The sequence below is a fragment of the Terrapene carolina genome, unplaced genomic scaffold (genome assembly GCF_002925995.2).
Source record: "Terrapene carolina triunguis isolate 2854851 unplaced genomic scaffold, T_m_triunguis-2.0 Scaffold391, whole genome shotgun sequence".
NCBI classification, from domain to species: domain Eukaryota; kingdom Metazoa; phylum Chordata; order Testudines; family Emydidae; genus Terrapene; species Terrapene triunguis.
Window position 1 is genome coordinate 894,323 of NW_020664742.1, and position 22,203 is coordinate 916,525.

General features: G+C 45.4%; 1 protein-coding gene across 2 annotated transcripts in view; it reads left to right on the forward strand.

The window, feature by feature from the left end:
• The first annotated feature begins 11,516 nt into the window (after positions 1–11,516).
• FAM207A (family with sequence similarity 207 member A) overlaps positions 11,517–22,203 on the forward strand; it is a 107,897-nt gene continuing 97,210 nt past the window's right edge. Inside the window, exon 1 of one of the 2 annotated variants that reach the window (XM_026658039.2) lies at positions 11,517–11,697. In XM_026658039.2, coding sequence (XP_026513824.1) covers positions 11,569–11,697 — 129 coding nt within the window. In that variant the 5' untranslated portion in view covers positions 11,517–11,568. The remainder of the gene's footprint in view (positions 11,698–22,203) is intronic. The other variant, XM_026658038.1, reaches the window with a different exon arrangement.

The following is a 22,203-nucleotide window of genomic DNA, read 5'->3' on the forward strand; positions in this document are numbered from 1 at the left end:
TTTTGGAATGAGACTGTTATTGGGATAACCACTATGGGCCAGTTACTGGTCCCTACCCAGCAAAGCACTTACGCATATGATTATGCTCCCAAGCAAGAAGCCTGGGAAACAAACAGGGAGAACTGGAAGTCCTGGCACAGTCAAGGAATTATGATGTGATTGGAATAACAGAGACTTGGTGGGATTACTCACATGACTGGAGTACTGTCCTGGAGGGATATAAACTGTTCAGGAAGGACAGGCAGGGCAGAAAAGGTGGGGGAGTTGCGTTGTATGTAAGAGAGCAGTATGACTGCTCAGAGCTCCAGTATGAAATTGCAGAAAAACCTGAGAGTCTCTGGATTAAGTTTAGAAGTGTGAGCAACAAGGGTGATGTTGTGGTGGGAGTCTGCTATAGACCACCAGACCAGGGGGATGAGGTGGACGAGGCTTTCTTCAGGCAACTAACAGAAGTTACTAGATCACAGGCCTTGGGTCTCATGGGGGACTTCAATCACTCTGATATCTGCTGGGAGAGCAATACAGCAGTGCACAGACAATCCAGGAAGTTTTTGGAAAGTGTAGGGGACAATTTCCTGGTGCAAGTGCTGGAGGAACCAACTAGGGGCAGAGATGTTCTTGACCTGCTGCTCACAAACAGGGAAGAATTAGTAGGGGAAGCAAAAGTGGATGGGAACCTGGGAGGCAGTGACCATGAGATGGTCGAGTTCAGGATCCTGACAAAAGGAAGAAAGGAGAGCAGCAGAATATGGACCCTGGACTTCAGAAAAGCAGACTTTGACTCCCTCAGGGAACTGATGGGCAGGATCCCCTGGGAGAATAACATGAGGGGGAAAGGAGTCCAGGAGAGCTGGCTGTATTTTAAATAATCCTTATTGCGGTTGCAGGAAAAAAACATCCCGATGTGTAGAAAGAATAGTAAATATGGTAGGTGACCAGCTTGGCTTAACAGTGAAATCCTTGCTGATCTTAAACGCAAAAAAGAAGCTTACAAGAAGTGGAAGATTGGACAAATGACCAGGGAGGAGTATAAAAATATTGCTCAGGCATGCAGGAGTGAAATCAGGAAGGTCAAATCACACTTGGAGTTGCAGCTAGCAAGAGATGTTAAGAGTAACAAGAAGGGTTTCTTCAGGTATGTTAGCAACAAGAAGAAAGTCAAGGAAAGTGTGGGCCCCTTACTGAATGGGGGAGGCAACCTAGTGACAGAGGATGTGGAAAAAGCTAATGTACTCAATGCTTTTTTTGCCTCTGTCCTCATGAACAAGGTCAGCTCCCAGACTACTGCACTGGGCAGCACAGTATGGGGAGGAGGTGACCAGCCCTCTGTGGAGAAAGAAGTGGTTCAGGACTATTTAGAAAAACTGGACGAGCACAAGTCCATGGGGCCAGATGCGCTGCATCTGAGGGTGCTAAAGGAGTTGGCAGATGTGATTGCAGAGCCATTGGCCATTATCTTTGAAAACTCATAGCGATCGGGGGAGGTCCCGGATGACTGGAAAAAGGCTAATGTAGTGCCCATCTTTAAAAAAGGGAAGAAGGAGGATCCAGGGAACTACAGGCCAGTCAGCCTCACCTCAGTCCCTGGAAAAATCAGGGAGCAGGTCCTCAAGGAATCAATTTTGAAGCACTTCAAGGAAAGGAAAGTGATCAGGAACAGTCAGCATGGATTCACCAAGGGCAAGTCATGCCTGACTAACCTAATTGCCTTCTATGATGAGATAACTGGCTCTGTGGATGAGGGGAAAGCAGTGGACGTGTTATTCCTTGACTTTAGCAAAGCTTTTGATACGGTCTCCCACAGTATTCTTGCCGGCAAGTTAAAGAAGTATGGGCTGGATGAATGGACTATAAGGTGGATAGAAAGCTGGCTAGATTGTCGGGCTCAATGGATAGTGATCAATGGCTCCATGTCTAGTTGGCAGCCGGTATCAAGCGGAGTGCCCCAGGGGTCAGTCCTGGGGCTGGTTTTGTTCAATATCTTCATTAATGATCTGGAGGATGGTGTGGACTGCACTCTCAGCAAGTTTGCAGATGACACTAAACTGGGAGGAGTGGTAGATATGCTGGAGGGTAGGGATAGGATACAGAGGGACCTAGACAAATTAGAGGAATGGGCCAAAAGAAATCTGATGAGGTTCAACAAGGACAAGTGCAGAGTCCTGCACTTAGGACGGAAGAATCCCATGCACTGTTACAGACTAGGGACCGAGTGGCTAGGCAGCAGTTCTGCAGAAAAAGGACCTAGGGGTTACAGTGGACGAGAAGCTGGATATGAGTCAACAGTGTGCGCTTGTTGCCAAGAAGGCTAACAGCTTTTTGGGCTGTATAAGTAGGAGCATTGCCAGCAGATCGAGGGACATGATCATTCCCCTCTATTCGACATTGGTGAGGCCTCATCTGGAGTACTGTGTCCAGTTTTGGGCCCCACACTACAGGAAGGATGTGGAAAAATTGGAAAGAGTCCAGCGGAGGGCAACAAAAATGATTAGGGGGCTGGAGCACATGACTTACGAGAAGAGGCTGAAGGAACTGGGATTGTTTAGTCTGCAGAAGAGGAGAACGAGGGGGGATTTGATAGCTGCTTTCAACTACCTGAAAGGGGGTTCCAAAGAGGATGGATCTAGACTGTTCTCAGTGGTACCAGATGACAGAACAAGGAGTAATAGTCTCAAGTTGCAGTGGGGGAGGTTTAGGTTGGATATTAGGAAAAACTTTTTCACTAGGAGGGTGGTGAAGCCCTGGAATGGGTTTCCTAGGGAGGTGGTGGAATCTCCTTCCTTAGAGGTTTTTAAGGTCAGGCTTGATGAAGCCCTGATTTAGGGATGATTTAGTTGGGGCTTGGTCCTGCTTTGAGCAGGGGGTTGGACTAGATACCTCCTGAGGTCCCTTCCAACCCTGATATTCTATGATTCTATGGTTAATCTAATGCATGTACTTAGGACATTGTTGAATGGGCGTCAGTGAAAAGGAACTTCTGACCTGTGGGGGAAATATGTGTATTAACACTTGCTTAAGCATGGAAAAAACAGTTATAAATAACACATTAAATTAGCAGAGTAATAATAATGCTCCATCTTATCAGCTTGATGAGGTTGCGTCTAGGAAATTGTGAGTGTACATGTACAGAGGGAACAGGAATATGACTCTTTCCTTGTTCATCCCACATGATGGTTCATATAGTTCCCCCTGGTCTTGCTAACAAGAGTTTGCTGCAACACAGATTTATTTTGGAGCAGGTTTAGATTGCGTTAAAGCTGAAGTACATTAATCCCAAGTGTTGCTCCAGTTCAGAAACCTACTACAATCACTGATTGATTTCAACTAAATTCATGTCTCTAAGAAGAAAATTTCAAACACGTTTGCAAATCTACTTTTAAAGGAAGAACATGACAGTCTTCAAGTTGCATCTGCACCGATTTCAGGGCCAAACTCTGCATCCTTTACTGAGCACAGCTCCCATTAAGGTCAATGCAACTTTGGCTCAGTTAGGCAGGAATTTTCAAAAGTGCAAAGGTGTCTGAGGAGCACAAATCCCACTGACAGTCAAGAGGACTCTTCAGCTCCTATTTTAGGCACTTTAACAAAATTCCACCATTATGAACCATGGACTATGCCCGCAGAAAATAGTTTGTATATCAACCTGCCAATTCCCCATGTTATTTCAGCTATGCAACCCATTTGCTACTAAAGAAAACCCTGCTCTTTTGAAAACTGTACCACCAAGTTCCTATATTTCCTCCTCATTCTTTATTATTAGAGGACGTTTACTTGAAGGAAGAAAAAACAAACCCCAAACCCCAAACCAAACCAGGACTTTTAAAAAAAACACCTCATTTGTTTCTCCTGCCCACTGCCCACCAGAAAATATATCCTCGGATGGGGTTCTCCCAAAGGTCACTGGTTGCCTTTAGTCCCTATGGGCCCTGTGGTAGCTGTGGAATAGCAGGATTGTCACAGCCATACAACCTGTGCACCACAACATGCTGCTGGTGCCCCAGACTCTTGTGAAGGAGACGACAGAGCCAGCTCTACGCTAGGGGCAAAGGAGCATGCATCTGCTTTGGGCCCCTTTTGTGCCAGTGTAATCAGTGGTAATCTTTTCGACCTGCTCAATTATCCAATATTTGGCATCTCATGGGTTGTTTTTGTTAGGAGAAGAAACGAGGATGGGGTCAGGTATTTCTTTGATACAATCCTGTTTATTTACAAACAATGTACAAAGTCCTGTTTCCCTGAACACAGGAGGAATCAAACTACTGGAGGCAGTTTCTTTGCTTGCAGTTCCAAACCTCTTTCCAGCCAGCGCTCTTCCTGCAAAGCGACTTCTCTTCACTTTCTCCCAGGGCCATATTCCCAGTGCTTGTCTTGCTGTTGGCTTGGGTTTTTTTTGGCTTCTCTCTGCCTCTGAGTGCTTCTGCTCCTAGATACACACACCTCCATCAAACAATACCTAGTGAAACCCTCTGCCCAAATACATCTCTACGCAGATATAACGCTGTCCCCGGAGCCAAAAAATCTTACCATGTTATAGGTGAAACTGCGTTATATCGAACTTGCTTTGATCTGCCGGAGTGCGCAGCCCCCCCCTCCCCCCGGAGCGCTGCTTTACCACGTTATATCCGAATTCGTGTTATATCGGGTCGTGTTATATCGGGGTAGAGGTGTAGCTCATTTTCTGACCAGCCTTGCATGTGGCTATGTTTTGGGTGGGGGGGTCCTATTGTTCCAGTTATATTATTCCAAAAAGGAGCTTAACTGCTTCTTACATTTACCCTGAAGGATGGCTGTCACAACCACCAGATTCAATGGTTTCACCCAACCTCCATCATAACACCTGCATAAAGAGGCTTCAAGACAATGGCAAATTGGACCCTGAGCCCATCCCACTCGACTGGTAATTGTCAGGGGCTACCCAGTGGGACAGACTGGCAGAGAGACCCTGTAGAGGGAATCTGACGGAGCTGGGCCTTCCTGAGCTCAAGGAATGGTAACCCCTTGGGAGAGGCAGGCATGCATATACACTAGTTTATTGTTTTAAAATCTGTTTTCTCCTAACTGCCTCTGTTCCTACTACAGGAAGTATTGCTTTGAGAAGGCTGTTTGGCTCCTGCATACCACTATCATTACTCCCAGCAGGAACAAAATTGCAGGAGCTGAAGATAAGTCAGGCCCTGCTGCGGTAATCACGGTTGAGCACAGCAGACTGCAGCCCAGGGCCTGGTCTGAGAGTGGGAGAATTCTGTGATTCCACCTTGAAAAAGAGATGATGGAGATGAAGAGTCACTTCTCTACCTTGTGCCTTAGTTTACTCATCTGTAAAATGGGGATACTGCCCTCCTTTGTAAAGTGCTTTGAGATCTACTGATGGAAAAACTATATAAGAGGTAGATCTGCTTTTATTAGACATGTTGTTCAGTTATCTTTGGTTCTGAAAAGAAGTATGCCATCTAGTGGCTGCTGTTGATGAATAAATGGAGTTGAAGGGAAATAAGTTCAAATGCTGGCAGTTATCTTTCTGAGGAAGGAGGAACAGGCAGGCTTTTAGCCTATCATGTGCTAAAATGTCAGCATCCAGAAAACACCACAGCAAAGCAGCATGGAGAGGTTGGAATAGACTGGGTCTGGTCCAAAAATGCAGTCAGCTTTTCAGAAAAATGTTCACAATTTTTCAGCAACATTTTAAATTGCATTTTCACAAAATTTCAGCCACCTCTGTAAGCTGGTTGAAAAATGGCAAAATAAATTGGCATGAAACTTCCTTGCAAAATTGTGCAATCTTGTGCTGAAATACTGGAAACTTTAAAAATGTCAAAGCGCTGTAGAATGTGCTCCCTTTGTAGATCTGTTCCTCTCAAGAGACAGCCCAGGAGCTAGGTCAGTGATTCAAGAGTGTATTCATGGATTGAAAGTATTGTCATTCAGCATTATGCTGATTTAGTGATTTAAATCACTAGTCAGGAAGACTCGATTTAATCATGGATTTCTACATAAAAGTGCATTCGTGTTGGTTGTTATAACCTTAATACATATTCTTCACAACTCAGAGATAGATGTCGGTTTCATTTTTAGAATGTACACACTATACATTTTTAAACAGTGATTTATTTTGAAAAATTTTCATATTAGTTTTACAGCTATATCAGAAAATGAATGATTGTTCGGTTATTTCATTTACCAAAGGTACCTGAAGCAGATATTTATGAAGTCATTGGGAGGTGAACTATCTCCAATTCAACAGTTTAATCATTAATATTTGGAGAATTTTCTTGCCATGCTCTATTAGGAGGAGAACATTACCAGACAGACATTTAAATTGTTTTATTTAACTAAAACAACAACGTTATGTATTCTGGATTATTTTCTTCAACAGCAAACATATAATATTTTAACAAAACAAGCGTATGAATTTTTGAATTTAGTTAAACATTCAAGTTTTTTAAAATCGGGTTGTTTTTTTAAAGTTGTTTCTAACTAAAATAGTTAAATGAAATATTTAAAAAAAAATTAAATCAACTATGTCAGCCAGGTCAACATGAGAAACTTAAAATATTGGCTTCTGCAGCTAACTCAGTCATCTTCATCTTCATTTTCCTGTTTGTTCATAATCTGGAAAAGAAAAAAAAGCTTTCCTGATTTTCAGGTCCCAAACGATTTCTCAATTTGGAATGAATTAGTCCAAAGGAAGAAAATATTCTTTCTACACCAGCAGAAGAAGTTACTGCTTTTAAAAGTGAGATTATCACTTCAACAGTCTCTGACTCCAAGTGTTTAAGTGACTTTCACCAGTTCACTGGTGTGACTTTCTTTAAAACATCATCAGCAAACATATATTTCTTGAATGGTTCACCCTTAGCTCTGAAGTTTATTATAGTTGGCATTATGGAGGGATGATTGCTGGATGTCCATGTCATAACCAACTCCTCTTCAGCAGTTAAGGTTTGACCCTGGTACCGAATATTGAGAATAATTGCAAGAAACTGAGCTAGAGATAGTGTTTGTTCCATTCGTTTTTTTAATGCTTGTAATTTAACTCTGTCATTGCATATTTCTCTTTTTAAGATCTCACTTCCAAATTTCAACAGCGTCAGCAATAAAACAGCTATTTCCCTGCATTTTGTTCAAGGCTACAGAAATAGGTTTCAGGGTACTCAGCATGTGTTCAACATTTCTCTTAAGCCCAGTGTTGAGAACTTTGGCTGTGACAGTGCCATCTATTTTGTCACAATTTTGTTCACAAACTGTCATCACCAGTTCTTGATATAGTGCTCAAAACAGTCCACAACTGAGTTCCATCGCACATCTTGTGGGAGAGTTAGCTTGGTTCCTTCCACTTTTTTCAGAGCAGCTGCTGCAAAGTGGTTGTTATGAAAGTATTTTGCAATTTCAACAACATTAGCCTTTATTTCAGGAACACTGAAGTCTTTGGCTAGGAGGTACATCAAATGAGCACTGCAACCGTATGTTATTAGCTTGGGACTCTCTTCACTCTCTTCTAAATAATTTCTTCTCATCTTGGATACATTTGCAGCATTGTCTGTGACCAAGCTGCGTACTAGACATTTGAATGATTTTTCAGTTTGTTATAGTTTTTACTGCTACTTCTTGTAAGTATTCTACTGTGTGTGCATTTCCTGATGTATCAATGGTTTCTGTAAGGAAGACATTCCCTTCTTCTGTTGTCACACAAGCACATACAACAGGATCACTGTGGACACTGCTCCACCCATCAAGACTCAGGTTAACAATTTCACCCTCTAGACCTTTTGCACACTGCTCAATTTCTCTTTATCCAGCAATTTGCCTGCGACATCTGCTCTGTTGGGTGGACTGTATCCTGGTCTTAATGACTGAACCATGTTAATGAAGTGTGGGTTCTCAATCATAGGGAAAGGAGAGTTTGTTGCATAAACAAACCGGGCATTTTTTTCATCAATACCCTTTTTTGTAATCTGCTGGTTCTTATCACAAACTTATCTATGGTTGTTTCTGGATGATGGAGATTTTTTTTTTCTTTTTGCTGCAGGTGATATACTGTGGCGATGTGACATACATGATGTGACTGGAACACTATCATTGGCAGATAACTTTGAAACTATAGAAGATGATGGTGATCTTGAAGGTGAATAGTCTTCAGAATCCTGTATGTTGAGGATGGATTCTCCTAAACAAAATAAGTCAATGCAGTTATTTAATTATTATTACCACGCTGCTCATTTAGTATTACTCATTGCATTCACTGACACTCAGTACTACTTTAAAGGTGAAATTGGAAAAGGAAGATCTGCCTATTTCAGTTATTTATTTTTTTATCACAACTGCATCTAAAATGAAACTACCATAGAGTAACAACTATATTTTTTGCTCAAACATGAGAATTCAAGAATAGTCCAGAAGGAAGACAGGTAGTCCTTAAGAAAGAAGTATGAAATAAAAAAGTTTACCAACCTGAAGATCCTGCATGTTCAGACATGTTCCTTTCATCATCTTCAACGCAGCTTCCTCCTGAGAAGGAACACTTCCCATGATTGTTTCATTCAGGCAACCAGGCCTTGCATTTCTTTGTTGCACTGTTTGAATTTTGCACACATGCCTGTCTCACCCACAGGTAGAGGAACTTCATTAAAATATTCCCAAACTGGGTCTCTTTTACAGCCTGCTCCCATTATAGGTTTTCCCTTCTAGTGAGAGAATGGTATGGTAGATCTCAAATCAATGAAGGCTACACTCAGAAAAACCTCAAGACTTCTGGAATATGCTGCTCAAACAGTTTCACTTTTGTTTCTACTGCCTGTCCCTCCCTTCTCACATTTATCTACGGACTTCTTCTCCTTGTCCAGATCTATTCCGCCCCCAACTATCTTCTATTCATTGAACTTTTTGAAACTTTGCACTTTTAGAGAGAGGTAAGGGATTGACTCTGTGTACACAAATTTGCAGAGGGACAATAGGGTTGAGGTCTGTTATTTCTAACCTCTATATATTATTTATTTATTTATTTAAAAACATTTTTGCTGTTAACAAGCATGTTATCTCTGGAGACACATATCCACAGTTTGAGAACTGCAAAATTAACCATCGCTGATGGTAGCTTCTAGACTGAGCACTGAGTCCCATTGGGTAGATAGAAAGATTAACCTAAATAATCTATACAGAAGCCCCTGGAACCCCATAAGATTGGGTCCCTAATCCATGAACTATTGGAACTCATTTACAAAACTTTTCTTAAACATTACATGCATAATGTCTCATACTATAGAATTAGAATTTATAATCCCTATTCCATGATGAGATATCTTTGAGCTGTAATGTATCTTAATTAAAACTATCTTTAGATAGTTTTTTCCTCAAAAAGCATTTTATCAAAAAAATCTGATTTACATAAAAAAAATCATTGATTTTTATCCAGCCTGGTGCAGATCCAGCAGAGGGAGTCATCATCAGGTATTGCATGCAGTCCTGCTGTGGGGAGATAGGCCGGCAGGTACTCGGCAGTGGAAGACGCAAAGAAAAGCAGAAGGAATATATTTTGTGAGGTCGCAGCTTCTAGTTCCGGAGGGGGAAGATAAGAAGCTGTTCATTTCCCCCTCACACACCTGGATACAGATGTCCAGTGGGCTGGGTATTTATGCCTTTTGTCAGTTCCGTAAATTGGTTTATTACACCCTGGACCACATGCTTAGATTGCAGTACAACAAATCCTTACAGCCTTCTGGCTAAGTGTCCACTCTTATTTGTCAACAGCTGAAACAAAATGCCCCCCTCTTCTCAAGGTGAAGGGAGATAACTTGCACTAACATTAATGGGGGAAAGTGTTTTTGGTGAGAGTCATAAGATGCACTGAAGGACATAAATCCACACCATGTAGAGGTCAAAGCATAGGGGTTTATTACACACAGTGCTGGCGGAGTGTCACCTGGTTTATCAGGCTCAGAGACACTGTCAATCAATTGATTACAATGGAATATATAGATTTACCATGGGCGGGGGAAAGTGACAAGGTAGGCAGTTCCACACCCCGGGATAGGTTTTGCAGCAGGACAAGATAGCACAGTAGCCAATGGTTAAAAAGGTTACATAATGTCTCCGCACATGGTCTCAAGTTAGCAAGTTAACATTTAATTAATACTTTGATAAAATGTTATTAGTATAAAATATGTATGTTGAATTCTGATTTGTGGTCCATAGGAATGGAGCAACTCCTTTGATTGTCCAACAGGTACATTCCTAGGGGTTAAAGCAAAGAAACAGTGAAAGGATATGGTAATACAGATTGTCTCCTTTATGTCTTAAGGCAGGGCATTGGTCCCTTGGAAGGGAGGTGGAAGGATGCCATATCATTATACTGACATGTGCCAATTTTCATAAACTCAAGGTTGGATCTGTGGGAAGACTGTTTTCCTTTCAGGAGAAACACAATAGGAACAGGGATCCTTTGTTCAATTTGAAACATTGGATGAAACATAATTATTCAGTTATTGCTTTATCATCTGGCATTTCTACTGACCAAGCATATCTTAGCAAAGGCAATGTTATCTTGTTTATTCTGCTTTCTCTTAGCTAATCACTATTAGCTAGGCCTCTGGTCTCTTAACCAAACTCTGGACTTCGGGTCTGAAAAAGAGCTGGCACAATCCATATACCAGGTTGTTATATAAAATGCACATGGATTTTAACCCTTCATGCACTGAAAATGGAAAATGGACCCCTCAATAAACTGGAGAGAAAAACAGATATTCCACAAGAGGCTCGTTTCATCACATCTCTTACCATTTGTGCTGCATAGTCCATATTTATCTATGAAACAACAAGCTGCCGAGTAAATTCCCAGGGTGGGGGAGCCACACTAAAAACAAATGTGTTTTGATTTGACATCTGTATAAGTGTTTCTGCTTTCCCCATTCCCTGGAGAGTAGAAAGAGCACAGAAATATGTTTCTAAAAAAGAAATGTAGCCTTTTCTCTGTTAGCAGTAAGTGTGTTTTGTCTAATTCTATAAAGTTATTTCCCCTTACTCTCAGCAGCACCAGGTCAGGCTATATACCTGGAATCGGTTTAATTGCTCTGGGGTTACTGGCTCAGGGCCCCAGTGATCACCTGTTTAGGCTTAGGAAGGGGGTTTTCTCTTGGGGCAGGGGATATAGGCAGGAATTATTTTGTGGGAAGGGGATTGAATTTTCTCCACCCCGGCAATCTTTGCCAGCAACCAGCTCCTCGCAGCAGCCTGCCCTGGCACCTCTCCGGAGAGCGGCTACAACCCGCAGCAGCCAGTTACTGGCTTGTCGCCTGGCACCATTAGGCTTCAGAGTTAACAGCGGCTCCAGCCCGGGCGCGGCCCCCAACTGCCCAAAGCTGGAAGGGGGCAGCACCCAGCGCCTCAGGCCGGGCCGCTCGGGTCCGAACCGGGGCTGGCTCCAGCCCACCGCTCCCTTCCCGCGGGAGCCCGGGCCCCGCCCCATGTCCCGTCTGGCACGCCCCGGCCCTTGGGGGAGCGGGAACGCGCTGTGCGGCGCCGCGTTCCGGGGAGGGCCATAGCCGCCGCACACACGCCGAGCCCGGCAGCCCGGCCATGGTGGGGAAAGCGAAGCGTCCGCGGCTGCACCAGGCGGCCCCGAGGCTGAGGGGCCCGCGGAACCCGGAGCCGGGGAGCCAGGATGGGGCGGGCGGGACCAGCGGTTGGAGGGCGGAGCCCGGAAAGGTAAAAGGGGTGCACCGGGCGATACCATCTCGTGTGCGGGGAGGGGGGGGAGAGCCTGGCGGGCGGTACCATCCCGCATGCGGGGAGGGAGGAGGTACTAGTGCGTGGCCGTGCCATGTGCTCTGCTCGGGGGGCGGGCTGCGCCAGCAGAGGAGGGGTGGGCTGGACCATGGCAGCGGAGGGGTGGCCTGCACCATGCCAGCAGAGGAGGGTGCTGGGGAGGGGTGCTGGCCAGGGTGGGCTGCGCCAAGCCTGCAAAGGGGGGTGCCAGCAGGAGTCGGAGAGAGGCGGGCCGCGCCATGCCAGCAGGAGTCGGGGAGAGGCGGGCCGCGCCATGCCAGCGGGGGGTGGGGAGAGGCGGGCCGCGCTATGCCAGCGGAGGGGTGCTATGTGGGGCGCTATGTGGGGCGGCTGAGGCGTGGGGTCTGGTGGGCATGTGCAGCGCTGGTGTAGCTCTAGCGCTGGTGTAGGGCATGTCCGTGCTCGTGGCTGCTCTGGCCCCCTGCTGGGTCTCTGGCGCATGCAGCCCTTGCCGACCGCCCGTGAGAGCTGTGGGGCCTGGCAGTGCCCATGCTGACAGCAAGGAGCAGCCTTTGTTACCCAGCGCTCTGCAGCGGGAGACCCAGGTGTAGGCCGCTGGGCCTGGCCTCACATCCTGCCACCACGTGGGACCCCCTGCGCTGTGTCTCAGCCCGTGTCCTTCGCCGTCAGTTGTCTCGCCTCTTCGTGTCCTGTCCTCCTTGCTGGAGCTGCCTCCGCTTTGGCCGTCTCGTCTCCCTCCCAAAGGCTGCTGCTAGGCCCAGATCCATGGCCCGTGTGTGATCACCTCTCTCCTCCACGTCCCGCCTCCTTCAAGTCAGGCTCAAACGCCTGGTCTTCCCCTGCAACATTCAGCCATGCCCTTCCGCACGAGTCCAACCTCTGCTCTTCCCATAATGCTGGCCTTGATCCCCTCATTTTCCTGCAGGGGCCTCTGCTTTCTCTCATCCCTGTCCATCAGAACTTGCAAAGCCGCCCCATCCTCATTTAAATCTCTCCTTGCAACTTGCCTTTGCCCTCATCCCTACACATGGTTCCTGTTGGCACCAGTTACATTGGTGGCCACCAGAGATTCCAGTCTTCCATTCTGTGGCCAACACTCTGCTCCTTGCTTATGTGTCTCTTTGCCTGCCCGCTGTTGTTTAAATGCTGGGTTGTGAGCTCTCAGGAAAGCTCTTGTCACATTCTGGGAGAAGCAGGAAAGACAATCCATGGTGATTGGGTGACCCTGGGAGGTCTATAGTGACTGTTCGCTTTATAGTTGATCGCTGACCTGAGGCAATAGTGGAGAGTCTGGGAAAAGGGTGTAAAAGCTTTTGATTTAAGGCATTATGTAAGGTATTAATCTCAGCCTTGTTCAGAGCAGTAACAAAAAGTACTCCGTTCAAGTATCTGTAATGACATTGAGCATTTAGTGTATTTGGCACTTTAAAGATCAAAAGTTGTTTACAAACATTTTGGAACATCCCCATGAGATACTCTAGAAAAATACTTTTATTCCTATCTCCGTGAACGAGCAAATGAGACAGCAAGGCATGGGGCACGGGGCACTTGCAGGCTTAAACTAGTGGAAATGGTGGATTCTCTGTAACTTGAAGTCTTTAAACCATGATTTGAGGACTTCAGTAACTCAGCATGAGGTTAGGGGTCTCTTACAGGAATGGGAGGGTAAGGTTCTGTGGCCTGCAATGTGCAGCAGGTCAAGCTAGATGATCATCATGGTCCCTACTGGCCTTTAAGTCTATGAGTCTATAAGAAACTCGCCTGAGAACAGACAGACTTGCCATAGAGGTTCTTCGGCAATTCATACAGGAAAGTATCTTCAAGTTAAAACAGTGTCAGGTGTAGGACATCACCCTGGCTTTCTGTGTATTAGCTTTTTGTCCCTTAAAGTTTCCTCACCGTTGCGGCCACTGGCTCAGCTCCACCAGCGACCATGGGAATGGGAATGCTAGTGCAAACAGTCTGCTGGCTCTGTAAGCATCATGTTGCCTAGACTTGTGGTTAAAAAGGGGAGTGCCTGTCTACCTGATGAAGTGGGTTTTAGCCCATGAAAGCTTATGCCCATATAAATTTGTTAGTCTCTAAGGTGCCATAAGGACTCCTTATTGTTTTGTCTACAGTAGTGCATCTACTGTCCTTGCACTAGTGGAGCTGAAATGGTGGGGAACTTCGGGAAAAGAAGGCTAGTGTAGGCACAAGCATTGTGAACAGGTCACGTTCCAGAGCAAATTGGCGAACTTTAAGCCACTCACTGGAAATCTGTTTGAGGCACGTTCGGGTATTGTCTTAACAAACAGAAAAGCAGATGAGATTGGATCTGTTTTTCAAACCCTGTGTTTAAATACTCCTGAATGGCAGAGACCTATGCATGGCTTATCTTTTTTGTGTATTTTTGCAAACTGATTTCTTGCACTTCTTGTTGATTATGTTTGAAGGCTCACAGTAAGGCTTGTCTTCACTACAGCTGCTGGTCGATTTAAGCTACGCAATTTGAGTTAGGTTAGCAGCGTAACTCAAGTCGATGTAGCTTAGATCTACTTACTGCAGGGTCCATGCTACACTATGTCAACGGGAGATGCTCTCCCGCCAAAATTGCTTCCGACTCTCATTGAGGTAGAGTACAGAAATTGATGGGAGAGCGCTCTCCCGTTGATTGAGCGTGTCTTCGCTATAGACCTGCATCGATTGCAGCAGCGCCGATTTAGCTCCATAGTGAAGACAAGCCCTTGGAGTAAGAATCTGTAAACCTGAGATCTGGAACAGAGAGACTAGCTGAGATGTTACATAAATCTTATCTGCTTACAAGTCCATCTGGCCTGCATTGCTGGTTTTGTGAACGATGTCAGAGATGTTGACTGTGGTGTATTGGTAGATGGAAGGGAGTGAGAAGCTACCGGGTTCCTGCACCACTGAAGGTGCTGTGAATTGCCTTCTGTTCATTAGTATTCTTAAGAGCGTTTCTGTAGAAGACACTGGAGCACAACCAAAAAGACTTCTCACCAGCAGGGCTTTGCAGATGAACAGTGGGCAAGATCAAATGCCCATGACTTTTGTCCTATCTGAGGTAAACAGAATTGAAATTCCTCTTGCCCCAAGGTAAAACAGATGAGCTAGTAAGGAAAATAGCGCTAGCAGGATGTTGGTTTTAGCGATGGAAGAACCTTGAAAATGTCATTTGATCTTCAGACCTATTAAGCCAAACTTCAGACTCATTCATAAGAACGGCCATACTGGGTCAGACCAAAGGTCCAGCCAGCCCAGTATCCTGTCTTCTGACAATGGCCAATGCCAGGTTCCCAGAGGGAATGAGCAGAACAGGTAATCAAGTGATCCATCCCCTGTTGCCCATTCTCAGTTTCAAACCCCTTTCACAGGTGGTTGCTAATGGAGTGTTCTGCATGGCCAGGTGCCCAGCTTGAGACAGCTGGGCCCAGGTTTTCAGCAGTGTTGAGCACTCACCTGAACTCCGTAGAATAGGAGTTCCCAAACTTTTTGCAGGCACAACTCCGTTTTAATGAATTATTTCCACCTGGGACCCCAGACAGCATGGAGGATGCCATTTTGAAGAGCAAAGTGGTGGTCTCCGCACAGCATGACCTTGCATGCACCGGAATGTGAGGTCACACCGCACGGAGGACGCCGTTTTGCTGTTCAGAAGGCATTCTCTGCACCCTATGACTTCACGCGTATGGTGTATGTGAGTTTATGCTGTGCAGAGGATGCCATTTTGTAGAGGAAAATAGCATCCTCCATGAATAGTGACCTCACACATGTTGTACATGCGAGGTCACTCTGTGCAGAGCAAAATGGCGTCTTGTGCACAGTAGGGATCGCTGTCCCCCCGAAAGGGGTCGTGATCTACCGTTTGGGAACCACCGCATTAGAAGTTGTGGTTGCTTAGCACCTCTGGCAACCTGGAAGTGCCACTGGCTGTCTCTGTGGACTTTCTGTTTGTTTCCCTCTATAAAATGGGGACATTACTTACCCACTGGGTTGTTTGATTTCTGTGCCCTGCTTTGAATGTAGAAAGGCTACAAAAATGCCCAGTATGCTGAAAAATTAGGGGTGCCCAATCACTGAGGCACCTGAAGTTAATGGTCACTTGTGGATTTTGGCTTTAAATTTCCCAGTCATTTCCCCTGCTAGGAATGTTGTGCAGATAATTCATTATTGTTTGTGAGGCTTGGGTGGGTGATACAGCAGTCAGCACCATAGAGTTCATGAGGAAATTAATAATTCTGTATTTGGTCCAGGGTTTGGTTGGTGTGCAGTGAGTGAAGTAGGGACCACACATTGAGAGATGAGGATAAAAACAAATACTGAACAGCTGCCTCTTATCCTGCGAGTCCATCCACCCAGTGCACTGAATGAGGCAGGGGTCCTCTGGAAAAGCTAGAATTTGATCATGTAATTAAAGACTGTATCACAATGCACATGCCCAAGGGGACTAAATTAAAGATTGCACTGTCAGCCTTAATTTTAGCTTTCCTAACTTTTGAGTGCTTGGCTTTGCAACTTAAACAACAGTCTTTGAATGTGGTTGTATTTGTGTGTCGCTAGACTCTAGCCAACAGAAAATGGATTGTTCCATCAAATTCTTCAAAGCAATGCAGGCAATGTTCATGCATCAGTAACATAAAAGAGCCTAAGAAGGAATGTCGCATGTACAGTAAGAAGTTGAATTTTAGTGCTCTCCTCTCTTTATTTGGCTCTTATTACCATATCCTGGTGTAGCTGAGTATGAAATCTGCCTTGGTCTCTCCCTCTTTGTTAATCACACAACAACTCATGTGCAGTGATCCTGACAGTGTGTGTTTAATGTGTATGTGGGGGGAGGAGTTCATCTGTCGTCTTTCACCCTCTGCCATCTCCTCTTCCCCCACACCTTGTTGCCTGCATGAGTCACAGGACTATTTTCTCACTGAAGGAGTATAATTTGCAGTGCAGGTGCAGTTAATGTTTTGGGGCCTGCTAAGCCAAATCTGAGTAATCTCTTCTTCAGATTTCTTAAATATGCTAATATTTTAAAAAAAACAAGCAAGGTGCAAAATTCTACATTTCTATGACTGTTCCGTGTGTAGTACTGTAACATCACTGTATCCCAGGGGTGGACAAACTTTTTGGCCCAAAGGCCACATCAGGGAATAGAAATTGTATGGTGGGCCATGAATGCTCACAAAATTGGGGTTGGGGTGCTGGAGGGGGTTCAGGCTCTGGGGTGGGGCTGGGATGAGGAGTTTGGGGTATAGGAGGGTGCTCCGGGCTGGGACAGAGGGGTTCGGAGGGCGGGAGGGGGATCAGGGCTGGGGCAGAGGTGCAAGAAGGGGTTCAGGTTCCGGCTGGGGGTGTGGGCTCTGGGGTGGGGCTGGGGAGGAGAGGTTTGGGGTACAGGAGGGTGCTCTGGGCTGGGATTGAGGGGTTTGGAGAGCTGGAGGGGGATCGGGGCTGGGGCGGGGGGTTGGGGCATGGGGAGAGGCTCAGGGGTGCAGCCAGGTGGCTCTGCATGTTGCCGTGTCCACAGGCGCTGCCCCCTGCAGCTCCTATTGGAGCGCTGGAGGGGGCCATTGGAGCGCGTAGGAGCCAGAGCGGGGCCATGCCGCAGCTTCTGGGAGCCGTGTGGAGTAGCCCCGGCCCAGTGCCCAGGCCGGAGCGCCAGAGCAGGGCCGAGCCGCGTGGTGCGGCCCCCGACCCCGCTCCCCAGTGAGAGCTCGCAGGCCAGCTTAAAACGGCTCACGGGCCGGAGTTTGCCCATCCTGCTGTATCCCCTTGTTTAACTGAGGACATGTACCCTGCAGAAAAATCAGAAGTCTGAATAAGGGAACTATGCTGCATGAAGTCCCCTCGTTTTCTTTTCACCCACACGTTTACTGAATGAGATCTAGAACATTGCTGGAAGAATGCTATGGAAACAAAAGCAACAATGAAAATGTGGCTTTCAGAGGCCAAATTTTCAAGCTTTTCCCTACAATCATGAGGGCTAGAAACTTAACTTCTTTTTACAGACGAGATTCTCAAAATCACATGACTGCAGTAGCTGGGGCTTTAAATGTTATGAGACTTATAGTACTGAAGAGTTGGGAACAGCGCAGGTCTCTGCGGCGAAATAGCTATCCTCTGATTTGTTCTGTGCGCTCGTTTCTAGATGGAGTCTTTTTCGACAACACATCATTAAGTAGGAACTTGCACTTCCTTCATTGTATTGAGGTAGTGTCTGTTTTTAAATGTCTGTGACATAGCCCAGGGTGTAGTCTGGACTGTTGAATTGCTGTGTCCCTTTAATTCTCCAGCCCAGGGTGTCTTTTACACTGCTCTGCTAGTGAAAAGCCACCTGCATGTAAAGTCACTTCCAGCCAAGTTACATGAATGCTCTTCTAGCTACTCATGAACTACATATAGGGTGATACCTGCAAATTCTTGGTCCCAGCCTTGCACCCAAGAAATGTACATCTTGCACTGTCCAGCACACTACTGACCAATGCAAGCTCATTAATAGCCTGTCATTTCATCAAAAGAAATGATTATGCACCAGCCTTTGTTAACGTGAGTAGAGATTCCCCAAACGCTTCAACCAAAACGCACTGGTTTAGATAAAACAAGTTTATTAACTAAAGGAAGATAGATTCTAAGTGATAAGACATAACGGTCGGAATTGGTTAGAAAAGAAATAAAAGATAAACACGCAAGCTGTTTCCTAAGCTTTACCAAGGTGAATTGTTCTAAAAGCAAAATAGTTTGTCTCACTCAAATGCTTTCAGCAGTCTGTACTGGCTGGAAAAACCTCTAGGCCGGACCATTCCTCCCAGTTCCAAAAGCTTCCTTTGTCTTCTAAGCCATCTTGCTGCCATGGGTAGAGGTGCGGGAAGAGAGGTGGTCGAGGGGCCTTTTTTCCCCCTTCTATATCCTGACCTGTTTTTCCGGGAAAAGTCCTTGCTGGGTCCTGGGGTCAGGCAGTTCTGTGCCATCTGTGAGCTGCCTCCTGTTCTTCAGGTGAATTGTACATTTCTAGTTTAATGGGAGATTTACCAGCAGGGGAATTGTAAACAGGTAATGGCCTTTTAGCACCTAGCTGGCAAGCCAGTGTGCTTTTGTCTTTGAGAAAATGGTCTGAGGGCGTTATCCAAAACTACAGTATATTTCAGTAACCATCATAAGTCAAATCTCATAGCTCCACATATAGTGTTGATACACACATTTTAACAGGACAGTGACGTTCAGTAGATGATGCATTTTCAAATGATATCTCACAAGGCAGACATTGTACACAATATATCAGAACCATATAAAAGTGGTGAACATGGAATGCAGGGTGTCACATAGAGTTTGGGGTGTCCCAATGTCTTGAATGCGTGTGTGACCCAGAGGCACGTTGGTGGTTCACTGCTTTGTGTCAGCAACTCTTGCCAGGCCTGACAAACTGACTACACCCAACACATGGCTGTTATGATACCAAATGAAATCCGGTGACACGTTAGTCAGTAATACTGTGGAGTGTATGTATTAACACTACATGAGGAATCATGGATACTCACTGACTTTGAAGTCTAACAAAACAAAGGGAGAAACAGGTTTTCTTTCAAATGAAGGAAGATTATTTTCTCCCTGTCTATAAAGTAAATTGAGCACGGTGATGTCAGAGACAATGGGCAGTTCATACTGGAGGGACAAATTAATACGAGGATGTGAAATCAGCAGGCGTTCATCCTGAGTCTGGTGACAAAGACAATACACTTTGGGGAATGTAAGGAGAAGCAAAAAGACACGTTGGTGATCCGTCCCTGAGGGGACAAAGAGGCCAGCGCTCTCTGTATCTTTGAAGGGTGGATCCCCTACCATGTTGGGGTGGGGCAACGTTAAAAGGTTGCTTTAGGTAAGAAACGCCTTTAGTCAAGGATGGTAGCTGAAGTTAAATTTTAGTCACACAGGGTGTACTCCTGTTTTATTTGCAACCATTTCTGTCTCTATTATTCTTGCGTAGTATCACTTAAATTTCAGCTCCTGGGTAATATACTTAGGTTCTAACAAAGAGAAGTTTATCTCAGTGCTGTTATATTAAGCCGAGTGTGAATTCCTTGTTCAACCAAGTGAGCTGGTGTGTGCACTGTTTCTGTGAGGGCCCAGTGACGGGTTGGGTGCTGCAAGGAGACGCTTGTGGAGAGCTCAGGCACTGAAGTGCGCCAAGGGAAGGCAAAGATAGGCCTGGTGGAGTCCCAAGGAATCTGGGGTGCTGGCCAGCAAACTGGAATGGCAGGGAGCTGTTACCCAGTTTAGCAGTAGCCGATCCCTTTCACACTGAGACATAATAGGGGGACTTGCACTTCTGGTCACTCAGAGCTTGGAATCCTATTTAAAAATGAAAAGTCTGTTTTAAATAAGGTGGTTATAAAACCAAGGTTGCTGCATCGGTCTAGAAGAGAAGAGGGAAAAGGCCAGACACCTTGTCACAACATATAACCAAGGAATTTAGGAAAGGCTCAATGGAAGGACAAGCTGTTTTTTTTTTTTTCTGCACGTCTATAGGAAAAAACAAACCAGGGCCCATTGTCTCATAAGAACAACCATACTGGGTCAGACCAAAGGTCCATCTAGCCCAGTATCCTGTCTTCCGACAGTGGCCAATGCCAGGTGCTTCAGAGGGGATGAACAGAACAGGCAATCATCAAGTGATCCAGCCTCTGTCGCCCATTCCCAGCTTCTGGCAAACAGAGGCTAGGGACACTTCAGAGCATGGTTTTGCGTCCCTGCCTATCCTGACTAATAGCCATGGATGGACCTAGCCTCCATGAACTTATCCAGTTCTTTTTTTTTTTTTGAACTCTCTTATAGTTTTGGCCTTCACAATATCCTCTGGCAAAGAGTTCCACAGGCTGACTGTGCGCTGTGTGAAGAAATACTTCCTTTTGTTTGTTTTAAACCTGCTGCCTGTTAATTTCATTTGGTGACCCCTAGTTCTTGTGTTATATGAGAGAGTAAATAGCACTTTCTCCACACCAGTCTTGATTTTTATAGATCTCTATCATGTCCCTCCTTAATCGTCCCTTTTCCAAAATGAAAAGTCCCAGTCTTATTAATCTCTCCTCATATCTGTTCCTTGCTCCTAATAATTTTTGTTGTCCTTTTCTGAACCTTTTCCAATTCTAATACATCTTTTTTGAGATGGGGCGACCAGATCTGCACACAGTATTCAAGATGTCGGTGTACCATGGATTTATAGAGAGGCAATATGATATTTTCTGACTTATTATCTATCCCTTTCTTAATGATTCCCAACATTCTGTTCTCTGTTTTGACTGACGCCACACATTGAGCGGATGTTTTCAGAGAACTATCCACAATGACTCCAAGATCCTTCTTGAGTGGTAACGGTTAATTCAGACCTCATCATTTTATATGTATAGCTGGGATTATGTTTTCCAATGTGCATTACTTTGAATTTCATCTGCCATTTTGTTGCCCAGTCACCTTACATTGCTCTACTTGCTCTTAATAATCTCATAGTGAGCTCTTGTTTCCTCTCTTCCTTGGCAAAGAGCTCATTTGGAATAGCAGTGAACAGAAAGTAGCAGTGGTAAGAAAGGGACAGTCCAGAGAGAAAATAGAGTGGTGAAAGTACATTTTCTGTCCTTTGTAACTCCCACCACCCCACTTCCTGTGGTTGGGTGAGCCCACTCTATGGCCTGCAGGGGTGGCCCTAGCTGTTTTGCCAGCCAGGGTGGAAAACCTTTTCGTTCTCACGCCCCCAGACAGACAAACAATGGCTAGCCAATCAGGAGCGGAGGAGGAAAAGGGCTGAGCAGCACAGCAGTTCAGTGCCCCCTTCTGGAGGGCACCTAGGATGACCGTGCTGCTTGTCTGCCCTAGAACCAGCCCTGATGGCCTGTCCTTCAGTAATGCTGGAGGAGTCCAGTGTTGCTTCTCAGCTTGGTGGGTTATGCAGTAGTTATAGGTGGATGCCAGGACTGAGAAGGTTGGAGACTGCTCTTTTAGTCCTGCAGTACGGTGCCCACACTAGGGGGTGTATTGGTATAACTGTTATGGTAAGAAATGATACTCTTAACCACTGACAGTCATAAGACAAAAGAATCATCTGACTGGACACCAACAAGTGGATGAAACCACGCTCTTGATCATTACATAGATTGCTTCAGAAAAAAAAAGACTAAAATCCTTAACAAGCTTCATATCTACCACAGTCTCTCCGCTGTCGAGAGGACAGCCATGCAGTCCCTGAAATCCAACCACCAGATAGTGATCAAACCAGCAGACAAAGGGGGCGCCATTGTAATCCTCAACCATGATGGCGACGTTAACAAGGCCAACTGACAACTCTCTGTCACCACTTACTATAAAGAACTCAAAGAAGACCCCACACCACAATTTACCCAGGAATTTAAGGATATCATCAAATCCTTCCCCCCCAAAAATCCAAGAGAAACTCTATAAACTCATCCCCCATGAATGCACCCC